Source organism: Giraffa tippelskirchi, chromosome 4 (assembly GCF_054371585.1).
Source record: "Giraffa tippelskirchi isolate mGirTip1 chromosome 4, T2T-mGirTip1v1.2.pri, whole genome shotgun sequence".
Taxonomy (NCBI): Eukaryota; Metazoa; Chordata; class Mammalia; order Artiodactyla; family Giraffidae; genus Giraffa; species Giraffa tippelskirchi.
In genome coordinates, this window is record NC_137278.1 from 207,061,490 (window position 1) to 207,079,531 (window position 18,042).

The following is an 18,042-nucleotide window of genomic DNA, read 5'->3' on the forward strand; positions in this document are numbered from 1 at the left end:
TGATGGGAAGAACTGACTCACTGGAAAAGACCCTGATGCTGGGAAAGATTGAAGGCAGGAGGAGAAGGGGATGACAGAGGATCTGATGGTTGGATGGCATCACCAACTCAATGGACATAAGTTTGAGTAGGCTCCGGGAGCTGGTGATGGACAGGGAGGCCTGGCGTGCTGCAGTCCATGAGGTTTCCAAGAGTTGTACACGACTGAGCAACTGAACTGACTGACTGATGCTTTTCTGGATTTTCCGAGTCTTCTAAAATAAGTGTGCATTAATATTGCTATCAGAAAGTAATTTCAAATCTGTATGATCTTTTTGCTACTGATTTTTATGCTTATCTTTGCCAAGTACTGTCATTATACTGTTTGGTCACACAGCCATGCCATGGGATAGCTGACTGAAGCTCAGAGAAGGTGAGACACTGGCCCAAGGTCACACAGCTCACCCTGGGCTCCAGGGGACCAGGCACAACCCCGCTCAGAGTGCAGCCCTCAGCTGTGGGCTGATTGGCCACCTCAGGGTTGCCTCCTGATTTCTGCCCAAGCTCATCAGACAAGTCCAAGGAGTGTCTTATCTCATCACGCAGCCTCTCTTTCCAGCTGCTGCTGCTGTTTAGTCACTAAGCCATGTCTGACTCTTTGTGATCCCGTGGACCACAGCCCTCCAGGCAAGAATACTGGAATGGGTTGCCATTTCTTTCTCCAGGGGAGCTTCCCAACCCAGGGATCAAACCGTAGTCTCCTGCCTTGTAGGTGGATTCTTTACTGCTGAGCCACCAGGGAAGCCCCTTTCTAGGCTGCCAAAGGCTAATCGTCCCTTCCTAACTCTCTCACACCTATCACTTCCTTCCCAGTCCTCCAGGCCCCCACCCAGGGAAGTTTACCCCATCCTCTCACTTAGAATCTCAAGACAGCGCCAAATTCACCTCCGTGCCTCCCTCCTCTCTTTGGCAATTCATCCTCCTCCCTGTAGCCAGAGTGATCTTTCCAGAACATGGAAACCTGCCTCGACCTTTCTAAAGTTTTTACTAAACACCTGGCCTTCAGGACAGAGTCCCCACCTTGTCCTTCCCTTCACGATGTGGTTCAGCTGATGTGTGGGCCCCCCTAGGTGACCCCGCAGTCCTGGGATGTGACACCCCTTTTGCCACTTGGCTGGACATTCATCTGGTGGCTCTCAACCCCGTGTTTGTCCTTCTGCCCGTCTTCCCAGCTACCCTAGCTGCTCCCGTGGAGCTGTGTCCATCAGATGTGGGGGGAGGGCAGGACCAGGCTGTTCCCCGGGGCTCCTGCTCAGCCCAGCAGCTGAGATTCCAGCAGATTCCAAGAGGCATCAGGGGTTGGAGGCCACTTCCCGATCTCCAGGAAATACCCTGTCTCCCCTTTGCCCTCCAGTCCCTGGTGAGGAGCAGCCCCTTATCTCTGGGTAACCCCCTCCTTGCTCTTCCAGCCCTGGGGGGCAGACAGCAGCCTCCTGGCCTCTGAGTAACTCCGCAGTCCCTTTCAGACTTCTGGTCCATCTGACATCTTTGTAATCAGTCTCTCCCTTAGGTCCCACTCAGCTGTGAATATTAGTGTGGCTTCTGCCTTCCTGCCAGGACACTGTGGACACACTTCTGGGGCTCCCTCTGTCTCCATTGCCCTCTTCCTACCCACCCTGGAGGTGACTCCACATGTGGAGATGCCATCGTGGGCTCCCCACCTCTGCTGCTCTCTCCATGGACACACTTCCAGACTGCTTCTCCCTGCCTCCCTGGCCGGGGTGCAGCCACGTGCAGGGATTCTGGTCCACAGAGTCTGGGCAAAGTGACAGCCCGTTTCCAGGCCTGGACCTTACAAAGCTGACCCAGACCGGTCCTCTATGATCATTCCCCTTCTCTGCTGGCAGACACGTAAGATCAGGGGACTGGACAGGGGAGTGGGGGTGGGGGGGCTCCTGGTCCCTGAATGATTGTGAGCAGAGCTCCCCACCACCCACACTAAATCGTGACATGCTTACTGGGGCAAGCCCCTGGGATGTCGGCCTTGTTTGTTGTTGCAGCTGACCCTGACCCTGACCCTGACACTGACCACTGGAGCTAGCTTAGCAGAGCAGAGCAAGGCGCAGAGAAGTTAAGGAACTTGACAGGGGCCCCTCCGCTGTGAGGGGTGGAGGCAGGGGTCATGACCACGTGGCTGCAGAGCTCTCAGCCACTCACCATCCACGGCGAACAGCCGGCTACACCAAGGTGGGTGAAGTTCTCATCTCAGTTTGCAGCACAGGGTGGACATTGTGTATTTATAGAATAGTGTAATACACGGATAAAGAAGCTTTAGCCAAAAGTAATGGTGAGAGTCTCCCTCCCACGAACAGGGATGCCTGCTCTGTCTCCCATCAGGAAGAGGGCAAGTCATGCCCTCCTTCCACAGGGAACCCCCAGGGACACCCGACTCTCATACCCCTCATCCCTAAGGCTGGCACCCAGCCTGGGGGGCTCATCCCACCCCTCCCTAATGGAGACAGCCGTCCCCTCATGCCCCACACCCCCCATCAATCCCTCCTCTGAGCGGCCTCCTGATTCATCTTCCTGAAGCAAGATTCGACCCACATCGCAGCCACTCAGACTGCGTTGTTCCAGATGTCCCGTTAGTATTGGCGGAAAGCGAGGACTGCGCCAGGCGATCAGCCTCGCCTTTCTTTCCTTAGCCTGGAGCCCAGGTACCACTTGGAGAGCCCCTCGCCCACCCTCCTGCCCCAATCTAGGCCCTAGGAACCATTTCAGCATCACTCCTCCACGCCTACGCACCCGTTTCAGCTCCCTGTCTGCCGGACCCGTCCCTCGTCTGGCATTTATAACAAGCGACGCTCACCCCGGTGTTGGGGGGTGGGGAATGTTCGTGCCCACGAACAGCTCCCTAAACATCAGGATGACACAGTCATCTCCACATCATCCGAAATGTCTATGTGGTGAGAGCTCCGTGCATCTGCCCGCTGCGACCCCGTCCTTTGAGTCCGCAGGTGGACCCACTCACTCAGTCTGTTAAAAGGGAAAACGGGCAGGGAGACCAAACTCACCCTGGGTTGGAACTGATCTAAAAGAAGAATAAGGGCTTTGTAAGAACTTCACGATGCTTTTCTAAATTAGGCACAAAACAGCCTACCTAATTCTAAACTCGGCCAACATTAGAGTTTCCACTTTAAACAAATGAAATGCTGAAAAACCTGCATGAACTGCTCCGTGAGCTGGCCCTCGAGAGGACCTGCAATACTGGGGTGCGACCCTGGGGGATGCCAGCGGCGACTAACATATAATGAAGGAGGAAGCAGTTCAAAGACGGATCTGGAACTCGGAAATGGAGCGTGTGGTGAGTGCACCTCGAAACTTAGGCAATCTACCCAGTGAACGTTGGGACGGGGGCCTGGTTCAGAAATAGCTTAGTCTAAAGTACAGTTTGAAAAATGTAGCCAATACTAGGTCCTAGTTTCAGTTTAAGACACTCTCGGGAAACTATTCCAAGTTGCCAAAAGTTTGGTTATTTTCTTCCAACAAATTACTAATCTATAAAACACTTGTGTAGCATTGATTTCCATCTCCGGGCAATGGAGAGACTGCGTTTCCCTCAACCCATTGCAGATCTGTCCACGGAGCTAGTTGCGTTAGAGAGAAGTCTTTGGGGAGTGACTTCATTCTCCAAAACAGTGAAAGGATGCGCTCGAATGCGCGGCTCCTTGGAAACGCAAAACCCTCACGTCCAGTGTTGGTGACAAGTATTGACCTGGTTCCCATGTTCCGAAAGGCCCCGCCTGTTGGCCAAGGCTGCTTTTGGGGGTGAACGGGGCAGATACAACCACAGGAAAATATTCCTGGCCCTGCCTGACCGCCGAGTCGTGATGAAAGCCCGGTGCTGAATTTGGCAGTCGGGAAGGAAAAAACAGCCTTCACACACCACTCACCTCATCCAGAGCTTTTCAAACTCTCTCGGCGTGAGGGGAATGTCAAAGCTGTACAGCGCGTTCTTCACGTCTCGCCGCCGAAGGATGCCGTTGCCCTCGCTGTCGGTTTCTATAAAATTCTACAACATTAGAAGACAGCGTTTAGTAACGTGTAAAATGAGCTCAGAGAGTTTCTGGGACAATCTACGAGTTTCCCTTACCCCTCTCACCTCCTGTTTATTTTTTTTAAGATTTTTTTTTTTTTTTTTTTGATGGGGACCATTTTTAAAGTCTTTTATTGAATTTGGTACAATATTGCTTCTGTTTTTTGTTTTGGTTTTTTCTGGCCACAAGGCAGGTGGGATCTTAGCCCCCTCACCACAGATGCAACCCACGCCCCCTGCGTTTGAAGGTGAATCTTAACTCCTGGACGACCAGGGAAGTCCCTAATTACCCCTTGGTATATGTTCCAGATGAAGTACCCACTCTGCTCAATAAGATGACGGAGCAAAACGTCAACAAGAGTTACAACCTGGAACGGGCTTGTTTCCGGGTAATGAGTGGTCTTGGGCGTGTGGCTGGGATTTTTTTCCCTGAGCAACAATTTGGGTTCACTGTTAGAACTGTTAGAACTAAGGGCCAACCAGAGCCTGGGAGGAGCCCAGAGCCTGGGAGGTGAGGTGCAGCCCACGCTGCCCGAGGTTATCATCTCCACGATGTGGGGCACTTGGCCACCGGCTGTCAGAGGGGAAACAAGGGACGGAGAGTCTATGGTTGTTACGATGAGGGGACACAGTACCATTTGAACAACCCCAAGGGGTGCAAAGGTCTCTGGGGATGTGTCAGGCATTTAAAGGACCACAGACTAGGAAAGCAGGTAACACAGGGCGTTGAACACTGTCTAAAACTGTTTCTAAACAATAGTTCATTCCTCTTCCTTCCAACACACCACAAGGAAGACACAATGGGTTCACTTCCCAAGTCCCCTGCAAGCATCATACTTCATGGTGAAACCATGAAACATTTTCTGGACGATTAAGAATCAGACAAGAATATCTCGATTGCTCTCTATTTAGCATTATACTGGAGGTGCAAGTCAGTGTAGTTAAGCAAGTTAAAATTGGTAAAAGGCATAACAACAGGGCAGGGAGAAATGTAATTTTCATTATTCACAAATGACATGACTGTATATACAGGTATACAAGGAATTCACGAATAAAGTATTATAATAAGAGAAGGTGGCAATAAATCTGGATTCTATAAAAAGTGAAAGTTGCTCAGTCGTGTCCGACTCTTTGCAACCCAATTGACTGTAGCCCACCAGGCTCCTCTGTCCATGGAGTTCTCCAGGCCAGAATACTGGAATGGGTAGCTGTTCCCTTCTCCAGATCTTCCCAACCCAGGGATCAAACCCAGGTCTCCCACATTGCAGGCGGATTCTTTAACATCTGAGCTACCAGGGAAGCCCCGGGATTCTATATCAATAGGCAAAATCATTCACATTTTTATATATCAGACATGGAAAATGAACTTTAAAAAAATAACATTTACAACAGCACCAAAAATAGAAAGTCCGAGGAACAAATCTTAAAAATGATTGTAAGATTTTTACATAGGGAAGTCTAAAGCTGTTTTGAAAAACATTTTAAAAGATCAAAATAAATGGAACTACACTGTGTTCATTAATTGGAAGGCTCCATGTCGTAAAAATGTCATTTCTTGCCAAACATCCCAATAGTTCTTTTTTTTTCCTTTGTAGAATTTGACAAACTGACTAAAAAACTCTAAGAGAACAAGGAGGAGGGAGCTGCCTACTGGCTAATTAAGATGTATTACTGGACTTCCCTGGTGGTCCAGTGGTTAGGATTCGGCACTTCCAACTGCAGGGGCCCAGGGTTCGATCCCTGGTCGGGGAACCTAAGATCCCAGCTGTGGGGAAGTAGACCTGCCTACTAGCAGGCTGACTCTAGATCCAGGCCCACAACCACCCCCTCCAGAAACCCGCTCCAGTGGGCCAGCACTTTCTGGGGTCCTATAGTCAGAAGAACTATGTTATGTCTATTTTACCACAATTTAAAGAAAATAATTTTATTCATTTATCTACTCCTGCCACACACCACTGAAATCCAAAAATATATGAATATTATTCATATGCTTGTTTATTTTGCGATGGGTCTCTGTCGCTGCGCAGGCTTTTCTCTAGCTGCCAACAGTAGGGGCTATTCTAGTTGCCGTGTGAGGGCCCCAGGGCACGAGGGCCTGGAGCAGCTGTGGAACGGACACTCGTAGCTGCAGTTCCCGGGCTCTTGAGCACAGGCTCAGTGGCTGTGGCTCACGTGCTTAGCTGCCTCATGGCAGGTGGGATCTTCCCGGATCCGGGATGAAACCCATGTCTGCTGCATCGGCAGGCACATCCTTTACCACGGAGCCACCAGGGAAGCCTCCACCACAATTTTTTAAAAAAGTGTCAGCATGTCCAGCCTGTTGTGGTCCATCCACTGCCTCACACTGAAAACCACCTGGTCTGACCCGAGGTCTGCCCCATCCGTGCTGAACCATTTGCAGTCCCCACCGTGCTGGTCAGCCCCCCAAACCCTCTGCCTTGGTTCAGCTTCAAGCCTCACATTCTCACCTCCCCTGCACGCCTGTCCAACACCTGCTCATCTTTCTACTTGTGACCTCTTCTGGGCACCCCGTTGTATGCACATCGTTGCCACTGTGATCCATACCATTCTTTAGAGTTCTTGTTGGTGTTTACGCCACAAGTCTCTGGGGGCAGAGACATGTCTTTATTTTATCTTATTTTTGGTCAGTGTATCTTTAGTACCTTGCAACAAGGACTTTCCTGGTGGCTCAGATGGTAAAGCGTCTGCCTACAATGCAGGAGACCTGGGTTCGATCTCTGGGTTGGGAAGATCCCCCAGAGGAAGGGCATGGCAACACACTCCAGTACTCTTGCCTGGAAAATCCCATGGACGGAGGAGCCTGGTGGGCTACAGTCCATGGGGTCGCAGAGAGTCAGACACGACTGAGTGACTTCACTAACAGGGTATATTCAGCTCATAATATTTGCTGAAGAACAATGACCTTATTTTCCAAAAATACTTCAATAGACATGAGCATATTAAGCTGCCCACAGAGGGGACAAATCCTGTGTTTGTGAGGATCCAGCGGGAGGCGCCCCCAGTGGTGTGTGGCAGGAATGGGGAGCCCTGTGACCTTATGTGGCTCCCCAGGTGGCGCTAGTGGTAAAGAACCTGTCCGCCAATGCAGGCGAGACGTAAGAGACGCAGGTATGATCCCTGGGTCGGGAAGATCCCCTGGAGGAGGGCATAGCAGACGACTCCAGTATTCCGCCTGGAGAATCCCATGGACAGAGGAGCCTGGCGGGCTACGTGACCCTATATATGAAGGTCACAAAATGACTAAACCCTGAACCCTTGTTCAAGTTCAAGTGCAGTTTTACTGGAAAATACACTCCTTGGGATATTAGCGGGTCCTGTTTCATGAATTCCCAACAGAAATGCCGCAGAAGGGAGACACGTTCACCATCTCTAAATGCCGGGCTGGGCAGTGAGGAGTGCGGACGTGAGAACCCGGGAGAACATGCGTGTCATCACCAGGCAGTCTGGTGGGAATAAGGCTGATCTTGTTTCTGGGCTTTACTTTCTGCCGGTTTCGAATTCAGAACTAATTCCTTCAGTGCGGTACTCAAGATAAACCGAGAGAGTGACGGGGTAGTCCGCACGTGCCGGGTCATTTAGTCCTGCGGGGGCCAGTGAGGTGGCCCAGAGCTCAGTTCTGGACAAAGCGTCTCTTCCCCCCACTCCACCCCCTTCCAGGCCCCCGAAATCCCTCTTCCTCCATAATCCTCCGTGTCCCCTCCCCGCCCCACTCCCGCCAGGCTCAGTTCTAGGAGAGATGGAAGAGGTTTCCATGGGGGACCCGGGGCTGCTGGTTTAGCAGCCCAGAGCTCTGGGGTCCCCACGGCTCTTCCACATGTACTTTGGGGCTCTGCCCAGCGTCAAGGATGAAGGCAGCTAAGAGAGGCCGTGGAATCAAGGTGGAGTGAGAGGGCTAGGACAGGGAGGAGGTCAACCAGCCGGGAGGCCGAGCCAGGAGTCGGGGGGGCCTGTAGGGTGTCAGGGAGCCGAGGTGGAGGCATCTCAGGGAGGGTGGACCGAACAAGGCAGAAGCAAAGACCTCCCCAGCCTCCAGCCGCCGCCAGCAGCCCGCTCCTTTCAGCGTCCGCCTGTCTTGTTAATAACCTGCCTTTGCCCCTTGACTGTCCCCTCCCGCGGTCCATGAGCTCCATCAGGAGGGAGCAGGCACACCCCCCCGGGCACTCAGTTTGTACGATGTCAAGGCAGGGTTGGAGGAAGTGGCAAAGGGCCCCGGAGGTGGCCCTCGGGAGTCCCTGGCCCCACAGGGAGCAGCCCACAGAGTGGACCGGGGGCGGCTGCTCCCATAAGGGAAGGAGAGCAGAGCAGCCAAGAGGAGAGGCAGGCTGGGGAGAAGGGGCTGCTTTCCTGAGTCGGTCCAGCCTGAGGGAGTTTGAAGGTTGGAGAGAAGCAGGAATGGGGCTGGCACATGGCTGATGCTGGCAGCTCTGCCCTCTCCCTGCTGGGGTATGGGCCCTGTGTGCCCATCATGTGCAGTTCAGATCACGCCCTGCGCTCTTTGGCCCAGGGGACTACTCTGGAAGGCTGGTTTGGCCTCGGTCCACGTGATTTGATGACCTGGGCTGGCAGAGTCCTTGCTATGAGGATGGGGACCAAGAAAGAGGTGGTCTGGGTGCTTAAAAGCAGGGCTTCACACTGGACACAGGCCAAGAGAGAGAACATAGAAAGAAACTGACCAAATGAAATAAAGTGGAGATGCTCTTCAGAATAGTGTGAAAGTATTCCTATAATGCAGTTTACAAATACTTTCAAAAGTGAAGTTACTGGGTACTTGTTGCACTGAGAAATAGTGACATCACAGTCTAAACTTCAGGACGACCCGGGCTTGCATTTCAGATCCACTGTCCTGCAGGTATAGCTGTCATTGTTAGACTGTGTATCCATCTTGACATTGTAATCACAATTTACATCACTGCACATGGAGGGTATTCACCTTGAAAATGTGCTTTGCATAATTTTGGCAGGACAGGAAGAAATATCAAAAATGCATGTTTATAACTGTGGGGGCTTCCCTGGTGGCTCAGACAGTAAAGAATCCACTTGCAATGCAGGAGACCCGGGTTTAATCCCTGGGTTGGGAAAATCTCCTGGAGAAGGGAATGGTTAGCCACTCTAGTATTCTTGCCTGGAGAATTCCATGGACAGAGGAGCCTGGTGGGCTACACCTCATGGGGTCACAAAGAGTCAGACAAAACTGAGTGACTAACACTTTTTAACTGTGTAAAAATAAGTATGATAGCATCTTACATTGCTTTATTTAAATTTTTAGTTCATATCAAACCTGAGATAAAGGCAGGAATTTCAGTCCATGTAACTCCTAAAATCACTTTTTTTCCCCTAAAGACCAAATTGACCTCTAATGTGAGAATTTATTTGGAAAAAGTATTTTAAGAATCAAAGGAGGCACTGCTGCTGTTGCTGCTAAATCGCTTTAGTCGTGTCTGACTCTGTGTGACCCCATAGACGGCAGCCCACCAGGCTCCCCCGTCCCTGGGATTCTCCAGGCAAGAACACTGGAGTGGATTGCCATTTCCTTCTCCAATGTATGAAAGTGAAAAGGGAAAGTGAAGTCGCTCAGTCGTTTCCAACTCTTAGCGACCCCTTGGTCTGCAGCCCACCAGGCTCCTCCGTCGGTGGGATTTTCCAGGCAAGAGTACTGGAGTGGAGTGTCATTGCCTTCTCCTAAAGGAGGCACTACATTGGCATAAAAAGTTGCTTCCCATCTCAGTGACTGGGTCAAAACAGCTCCATCATCCCAATGACCTTGGAACACTGAAATAGCTGCCCTTCCCTTTTAAGGAAACAATCGCTTTCTCACCTTAGACAAGTCTGACCATCTGGTTTTTGCTTTGGTGACAAGGTACTGATGCGCCTGTTCACAAGCTAGTTCTGAATCTGCAACCTTCTGTTTTGGTCTTAAAAGGAAAAAAAATTGTAAATAATTCTGTTTCAATTTAAAAGACTCATTAATCTCCCAAGGGGTTCCCCTACCCCTATTCGTGACAAAGGTAATATAAGTCTGCTATTTCACATCTGGTCTAACTAAATTCTTAAAATACAGTCTTAGTTCCCCAGCTTCACGTTAGGGAAATCTTAAATTTAGTTCGGAGTCCTTGCTTACTTCCGGATAAATGCTGTTCAACTTTTCCAGCAGTTCACAAGACAAAAAGGGTTTGTTTATTCTGAGAGGCATAAAAAACACGGCACAACACTGTCTTTGGATGAAAACAACCAAAAACTTTTATTTCTGAATGTACAAGTGGGTGTGATAACTCGGACCAAAGCAAACAGTCTGGGACCCCTAGGGGAACATGACCTACAGACTCATCTCAGCTCATGCTGAGTCTGTTGAATACAAAATGATCAAAATTCTATTTACTCACAGAACAGTGCACACCGAAGACACTTTTAAAAAAGACTGTGTTTAGGCCACCATGAAGCACAGTGAAGACTGTGGCTGAAGGAATTTGGGGTGCCCTGGACTCTTCCACTCACTACAACAAATTTGGGGAGCAGACCCTGTAAAACCTTTTGCCACTTCTATCTCTGTGGTAACCCTGCTCGGAATCCCGTTCACTCACAGGCACGTGGGTGATTGGTGTGTCTTGCCTGAGGGTGAGTGAGGAGGACCCTTGAGCAAGCCCCCACAGGGACCTTCACAGGGATTTCTCCCCAAAGGAGCCCAGAAAACCAGGAAGAGGACAGCAAACAAGCCCCATGTGATCTTTATTTTTTTTCTTTTTCTGGTCATCTCGTGCAATATGCAGGATCTTAGTTTTCTGTTGTGGTTGTTCAGTTGCTAAATCCTGTCTGACCCTACATGACCCCATGGATTGTAGCCCGCCAGGCTCCTCTGTCCATGGGATTTCCCTGGCAAGTATACTGGAGTGGGTTGCCATTTCCTTCTCCAGGGGATCTTCCTGACCCAGGAATGGAAACCATGCCCCCTGCACTGGAAGCGTGGAGTCTTAACCAGGGAAGTCCCCCAGGTCATATTTTGAGAGAAGTGTAATTCATGTTCCAGCAGGTGAGCTGCTTGTGAGGAAAGAAATCTAAAGAAAAAATGCAGCAAAGGTTTATGTGATCTGTGCAGTTCTGTGGCTTTGTATATGACGCCGGGTGGGGTGGATGTGGTTTTTGGGGTAACCATGACATCCATGAGCTCCAGTTGGGCTGGAGCTGTCGGTCACTTGCCACACGGAGTCTGGGATTTCCCAGCAATGTTGGCATTGTCACCCCACTTTGCAAAGGGGGACGCTGGGCTTTGGAGAGGTGAAACAGCCTGCCGAAATCACACAGCCAGTTCCAGGAATCCTGGCCCCTCAGCTCGGGGCCCTCCCAGGCTGGAGGCGAGCCTTTCTCATCATTTTCATTCCAGCTGAAGCTACAGCTTGGGCAGCTCCTCTAACGTCAGTCCTCAGAGGAAAGGACCCATTAGACAATTCAGTTCACAGAGGTGAGAGGGCCACCGTGGTTTTATGCGTGGAGGATCTTTTCACGTAACATTTGTATCGCACTTCAGCGAGCTCAGTTCTGCCAGCACCGCTGGAGTGCCTAGCCCTGTGCAAGGTCCGGGCGAGTGAGGCCGGCAGCCGCCGTCTCCAGGGGAGGTTCTCTTGGGACATCCCACTCTCGTCCTACACTGACAGCAGACAGACAGCAGAAGACTTCCCTGGTGGTTGAGAATCTGCCTGCCAATAAAGGGGGTCACAGGTTCAACCCCTGGTCCAAGAAGATTCCACATCTTGCTGGCAACTAAGTCCACAAGCCACAACCACTGAGCCCGTGTGCTGCAACTACCAGAGCCCGTGTTCCTAGGGCCCCTGCTCTGTAACAAGAGAAGCCACCACAGTGAGAAGCCTACACACCACAACTAGAGAGGAGCCGCTCGCGCGCCACAACTAGAGAAAGCCCACGCACAGCAGTGAAGACCCAGTGCAGCCAAAAATGGTAATGGTAATGGTATAGTTTCTAAGTCGTGTCCAATTCTCACTAACCCATGGACTGGGAACCTACCAGGCTCCTCTGTCCACGGAATTCTCCAGGCAAGAATACTGGAGTGGGTTGCCATTTCTTTCTCCAGGGGATCTTCCTGACCCAGGAATCAAACCCAGGTCTCCTGCATTGCAGGCAGATTCTTTACCGACTGAGCTACATGGGAAGCCCTGGCAACCAAAAAATAAAAATAACTAAATACAATTAAAAAAAAAAAAAAGCAGACAGCAAGGCACGGCACCAGAGCCAACAAATTAAGCAGTGATCGTTCGCTCTTCACGAGGCTGCTCCTTTAAATCCTTCTGAGAAACTCCGCTGCTGGTCTCGGCTGTCCGGACCACCCCCAGGCTCCCTGATGACAGCACTCTGTACCTACTGGTCACTGAGAACACAGTGGCCCTCGTCACCCCAGAAGCCCACACTGGGCTGTTGGCCTCTGTGTCACTTGGAAAGGGTCTTATTCAGAGCGGCGCTTCTTTGGTGAATTGCATAAACTTCGACTCCCCGTGTTTTGGCAGACAGGAGTTCTTGCCCCCGCTCAGCGGGCGGGTGCCGGGGACCCGCTGTGGCTGGGCCGAGTCTTCTCCCTCCTCCTGCTGAAATGGACCACATGAGGTTGGGCCCCCTTTCATTCCTCTTCTGGCAGATGCCAGCTTGTGGGGTACACAGGTGAACTACGGCTGGCAACCCTCCCTTGACTGACACCCACCCCCCCACTGGCCAGCCAAGGCCTTTAAATCCACCAGGTTCTACATTGCCAGGCCCGGGGGTCTCTGTTGACTAACACGTGACACTCTTAACCGTCTCTCCCCTCTCTCGTCACCTTCGTGACACTGCTCTTTAAATCACAGCATGTGCTGGACGCCCGCCACCCGGGGAACACGTGCCCCCAGCGAGTGCCCCTCGCTCTCCACCTGCCCCCACTCCTTCTCCCTTCTTCCCCCGAGAGCTCACCTACCCTTCTGAGAGGCCATCCCTGTTCCTGCCCCCGGCCACCGCCTGATGCTGTCCGCACCTCTGTGCCACTGGCACGGCAACCTCACCTGCTTCTCTGTTCCATCTCTCTCCAACTGCCTACCGGACTTCACAGAATCATGGAATTTCAGGGATGGAAAGGGATCCAAAGATCAGCCAGCCTAATCCTCTGCTGCTCCTTTGTTGTTGTTGTTGTCCAGTCACTAGCTCTGCGACCCCGTGGACGGCAGCACACCAGGCGCCTCTGTCCTCCAGTACCTCCCAGAGTTTGTTCAAATCCATGTCCACTGAGTCGGTGATCCTATCTAAACATCTCATCCTCTTCCGCCCCCTTCTCCTTCTGCCTTCATCCGTCCCAGCATTCAGGGTCTTTTCCAATGAGTCTGCTCTTCGCATCAGGTGGCCAAAGTATTGGAGCTTCAGCTTCAGCATCAGTTCTTCCAGTGAATATTCAGGGTTGATTTCCTTTAGGATTAACTCGTTTGATCTCCTTGCAATGCTACTTTACCACCAAAGTTTTGGAAGGTTGGGTGGATTATGTTGCATTTTCACAACTATTGCTTAAATGACTGTAGGTCCTAATGACACACAGTCCCCTGCTGTCACCGTTAGACTCCACCTGACCCCAGTCCAGGGCTCACCTGGACTTCCCCCAGAAAGGATGGAGGTCCTGAGAGTCCTGTTCTGTCTCTGCAAAGTCAACTTGCTACCAAAATGATCCCACTGTCTAAACACACATCCAAAACACCCTGATTCCTTTACTGAGCTATGAGGCTTGATTATTTTTCTTAGTGACTCATGCTCAAACCGGGGACTCCTACTGATTTCCCATTCATTTCTCCTCTGTCCCGTTTTATATCTTTGTCTCCTCTGGAGAGATCGGAAGGTTTTTCCATGGCCTTTTCCTCTCCTATGGCCTGTCCTTTTAGATCTTGACAGTCAGATCTAGCCTTCCTATCAACCAGTCCACCAGTCACGACCTCTTCCCTGTGCTGCCCTAGGTCCTACAAACACAGTGACGAGCAAGGCAGACAAAACCCACGTCCACAAGGAGCTCATGCTCTGATGGCAGGAACGTATAGCAAACACTTGGAAAAATAAGTGGATCAGGTAACTTCAGATACTGAATGTGACTGAGAGTGAGGGACCAGGGTGGTGGGGTCGGGGGTACTTCAGCCAAGAAGGCCAGAGAGCAGCTCCTTGAGGCCTGAGTGATGAGAAGGTGCTGTGCGATCCTGGGGAACAACATTCCGGCAGGGCCAGAGTCCTGAGACGTCCCAGGGAGAATGGAGCAGGCACATTTACTTCACCCTCTCTCTCCCACTGATTACAACTCTGGACAGAATTCAGAAAGTAACTCTCTGAGGACACCCAAAAATAAGTAATAGGATACTGGTACGGGGTAGGGGGGCGGATCAAAACTTGAAGACCAACTTACATGGTGGTGAGTTTCATGTTTTTTTTTTCCCCTCCCCATTTCCAGTTTAAGGGCTGCTTAAAGACAGTTCTAATTGTGGAATTGTGCACTGGATGTGGACAGAAAACGCCTCAAAAGAAAGCCTGTTTTTCTGACCAAAGAACTAGGAAAGCAAGCCCCTGAAGTACAAAGGATATGAGGAAATCCTCCCCTTTCTTGTCACTTTTTACTGTTCCATTCCTGCTCTGAGGCAAGTGAAAGTGAAAGTCACTCAGTCGTGTCTGACTCTTTGCAATCCCATGGTCTATACAATCCATGGAATTCTCCAGACCAGAATACTGCAGTGGCTAGCCTTTCCCTTCTCCAGGGGATCTTCCCGACCCAGGGATCGAACCCAGGTCTCCCTCATTGCCGGCGGATTCTTTACCGGCTGAGCCACAAGGGAAGCAAGCCCAGTTACAAAACCGCACTTCTATGACAGTGCCAAGCAATGGCACTGGCCCAATAGGTACCCCAAATTGAAATTCTTCTCTCGAAACAGAGGGGATGGTGAAAGGGGTCCGTGTGTTCAAGGAGGATTGAAGAAATCCACATTATTTTCTCTCTCCTTTTCTCTTTCACCATGTTGTCCTGGAGGTGGACAAGTCATGAGAAGCACTCAACAGCACAGAAAGACTAAAACCTGAAGATTTTCCAACCACAGGACCAAAAAAGCAGGTTGCTGACTGCTGGAGAGGGTGGGAAGAAATCACAGAGAGGAGAGAGCTAGAGAAAGGGAAGCTCAGGTGCATGAAGGAAGTTCCAGGCGCACACGCTCTGATGTGCACATGCTCTGATGTGCACACACTCTCTGAAGTGTGCACATGTGGAACTAACCCAAAGCAACCCAGTGAAAGTGTTGAGAACCTCACTAAGGGTAGTTAGGACTGGCTCCTGGGAGCTGCCTTCACGGGCTGGCCTGCTAGAGCTGCAATGGCTCTGAAAACTAAACTGACGTTGAAACCACAGAGGGCAGGGCATACACTCTGAAACTAACTGGATTGATTGCCTGCTTTGAAAAGCAATCAACCAACACACTACCAAGGATTTTAACAGGAACAGAGTGTCACAATAGAACATTAAAGATATCCACAATACAGTCCAAAATTACTTGGTATACGAAGGACCAGGAAAATGCCAACAATTTTCAAGATAAAAGACAAAGAAGCACCAACTCCAAGATGACCTAGATGTTGAAAATACCATATTTTAAAGCAGCTATTATAATCATGAGGTAAGAGTACACATTCTTAAAATAAATGGAAAGACATAAGTTCTGAGCAAAGAAATAGCAGTTAAAACAAAAAAAACAAACCCAAAAGAGCCAAGTGGAAACTTTAGAACTGAAAAATACAACAACTGAAATAAAATTTTCACTGGATTGGCTCAATGAAGATGACAGAGCCATCACTGACGGAGTCAGTACACTTGAAAATAGATGACTAGAAATAATCTGATCTGATCAACAGAGGGAAAAAAAAAGAATCTCTCCAGGGACTATGACACAGAGACCCGTGATACAAAAGCAGAAGATCTAATACCCAGGTCACTGGAGTACTGAAAGGAGAAAAGAAGAAGATTGCTACTGAAAACAGTTTAAAACTTCAGGAAATAATAGCTGAAACCTGCTCAAATTTGGTGGAAAAACATAAATTTACAGATTCAGGAAGTTCAGCAAACCTCAACAAAGATAAACTCAAAGAAAACCATGCTCAAACACACCACGTCCTCCTCCAGGGGATCTTCCCGACCCAGGGATCGAACCCACGTCTCTTACGTCTCCTGTGTTGGCAGGTGGGTTCTTTATCACTAGTGCCACCTGGGAAGCCCGCATACTAAAACTACTGATAACTAAAGATAAAGAAAAAATCCTGAAAGCAACTTAAGAAAAATGACACATTTATAGAGGGCTTCCCTGGTGGCTCAGTTGGTAAAGAATCTGCCTGCAATGCAGGAGACTCGAGTTTGATCCCTGGGTTGGGACGATCCCCTGGAGAAGGAAATGGCTGCCTACTCCAGTAATCTTGCTTAGGAAATCCCATGGACAGAGGAGTATGGCGGGCTACAGCCCATGGGGTCACAAGAGAGTCAGACACGACTTAATGACTAAACCCCCATAGAGAGAAGACCATTTGAATGACTGTAGATTTTTCCTCACAAACTGTAGGGGCCAAAAGACAATGGAACAACATTTTTCAAGTGCTTTAACAGAAGAATTGTCAACTCATAATTTTATATTCAGGAAAAAAAACTGTTAGGAATGAAAGAACAATAAAGATATTATCAATGAAGGAAAACTAAGATAATTTGTCTCCAATTGACATGCTAGTGGAAATTCTTCAGGGGAAGAAAAATGACAGCAAAGAGAAAATTGGAACTTAAGAAATAAAAGAAGAGAAGCAGAAATGGTGAATATGCTGCTGCTGCTGCTGCTAAGTCGCTTCAGTCGTGTCCGACTCTGTGCGACCCCATAGACGGCAGCCCACCAGGCTCCCCTGTCCCTGGGATTCTCCAGGCAAGAACACTGGAGTGGGGTGACATTGCCTTCTCCAAATGGTGAATATAAACATACATTTTTCTCAGAGTTTCGAAATACATGAAGCATAAATGGATAAAAATAGAAGGAGAAATAGACAAATGCAAAATTATTGTTGGAGACATCAGCACTTCCCTCTTGGTAACTGGCAGAACTAATAGAAACTAAGCAAGGGTCTGAAGACTATAACCAACTTGATCTGATTGACGTTTACAGAACACTCCACCCAGCAACTGCCAAATACACATTATTTTCAAGTATACATGGGATGAAGAGTCTGCCTGCAGAGCAGGAGACCTGGGTTCCATGCTTGGGTTGGGAAGATCCCCTGGAGGAGGGCATGGCAACCCAGTATTCTTGCCTGGAGAATCCCCGTGCAAGAGGAGCCTGGCGGCTACGGTCTTAAGGGGTCGCAAGGAGTCAGACATGACTGAGTGAGTAAGGACAGCACACTCACCAAGACAGACCATCTCCAGGGCTATGAAATGAACCTTAGCAGATTTCAAATGATTAAGATCATACAGAGTACGCTATCTAAACTTAACAGAATTAGATTAGAAATCAATAACAAACAGTTGGAAACCACGGAACTATTTTGAAGAAAAAACATCCTTCTAAATAATCCATGGTTTCAGTAAACAGTCTAAAGGGAAATTAGAAAATATTTTGAACTGAGTGAAAATAAAAACTACAACTTGTCCGAATTTGTGAAATGCAGCTAAATCAATGCCTATGAGAAAATCAACGGCATTAAGAAACAATTCAAATAAAAAATCTGAGTTTTCAGCTTAAGAAAATAAGAAAGCAGCACAAAGTCCAGTTGACCTTTGCCCCACACAGGTTTGGACTGCACAAGTCAACTTATTTGCCAATTTTTTCAATTAATACATTGGAAAAATTTTTGGAGATTTGTGATAACTTGAAAAAACTCATAGATGAACCACATAGCCTAGAAATATTGAAAAAAATATGTCACAAATGCATGAAA

At 49.3% G+C, this 18,042-nt stretch overlaps 1 protein-coding gene across 31 annotated transcripts in view; it reads right to left on the reverse strand.

Annotated features, from left to right (window-relative positions):
- The window catches only part of EFCAB6 (EF-hand calcium binding domain 6), a 241,057-nt gene that overhangs the window by 62,370 nt on the left and 160,645 nt on the right, over positions 1-18,042 (reverse strand). For all 31 annotated transcript variants that reach the window (XR_014081614.1, XR_014081615.1, XR_014081611.1 and 28 more), the window contains 2 exons: positions 9,911-10,007; positions 3,932-4,050 (listed from right to left, as the gene is read on the reverse strand). Coding sequence is in view for 24 of the 31 variants with exons in the window: in XM_081587880.1 (XP_081444006.1) it covers positions 3,932-4,050; positions 9,911-10,007 (216 nt within the window). In the remaining 7 variants the exon portion in view is untranslated. The remainder of the gene's footprint in view (positions 1-3,931; positions 4,051-9,910; positions 10,008-18,042) is intronic.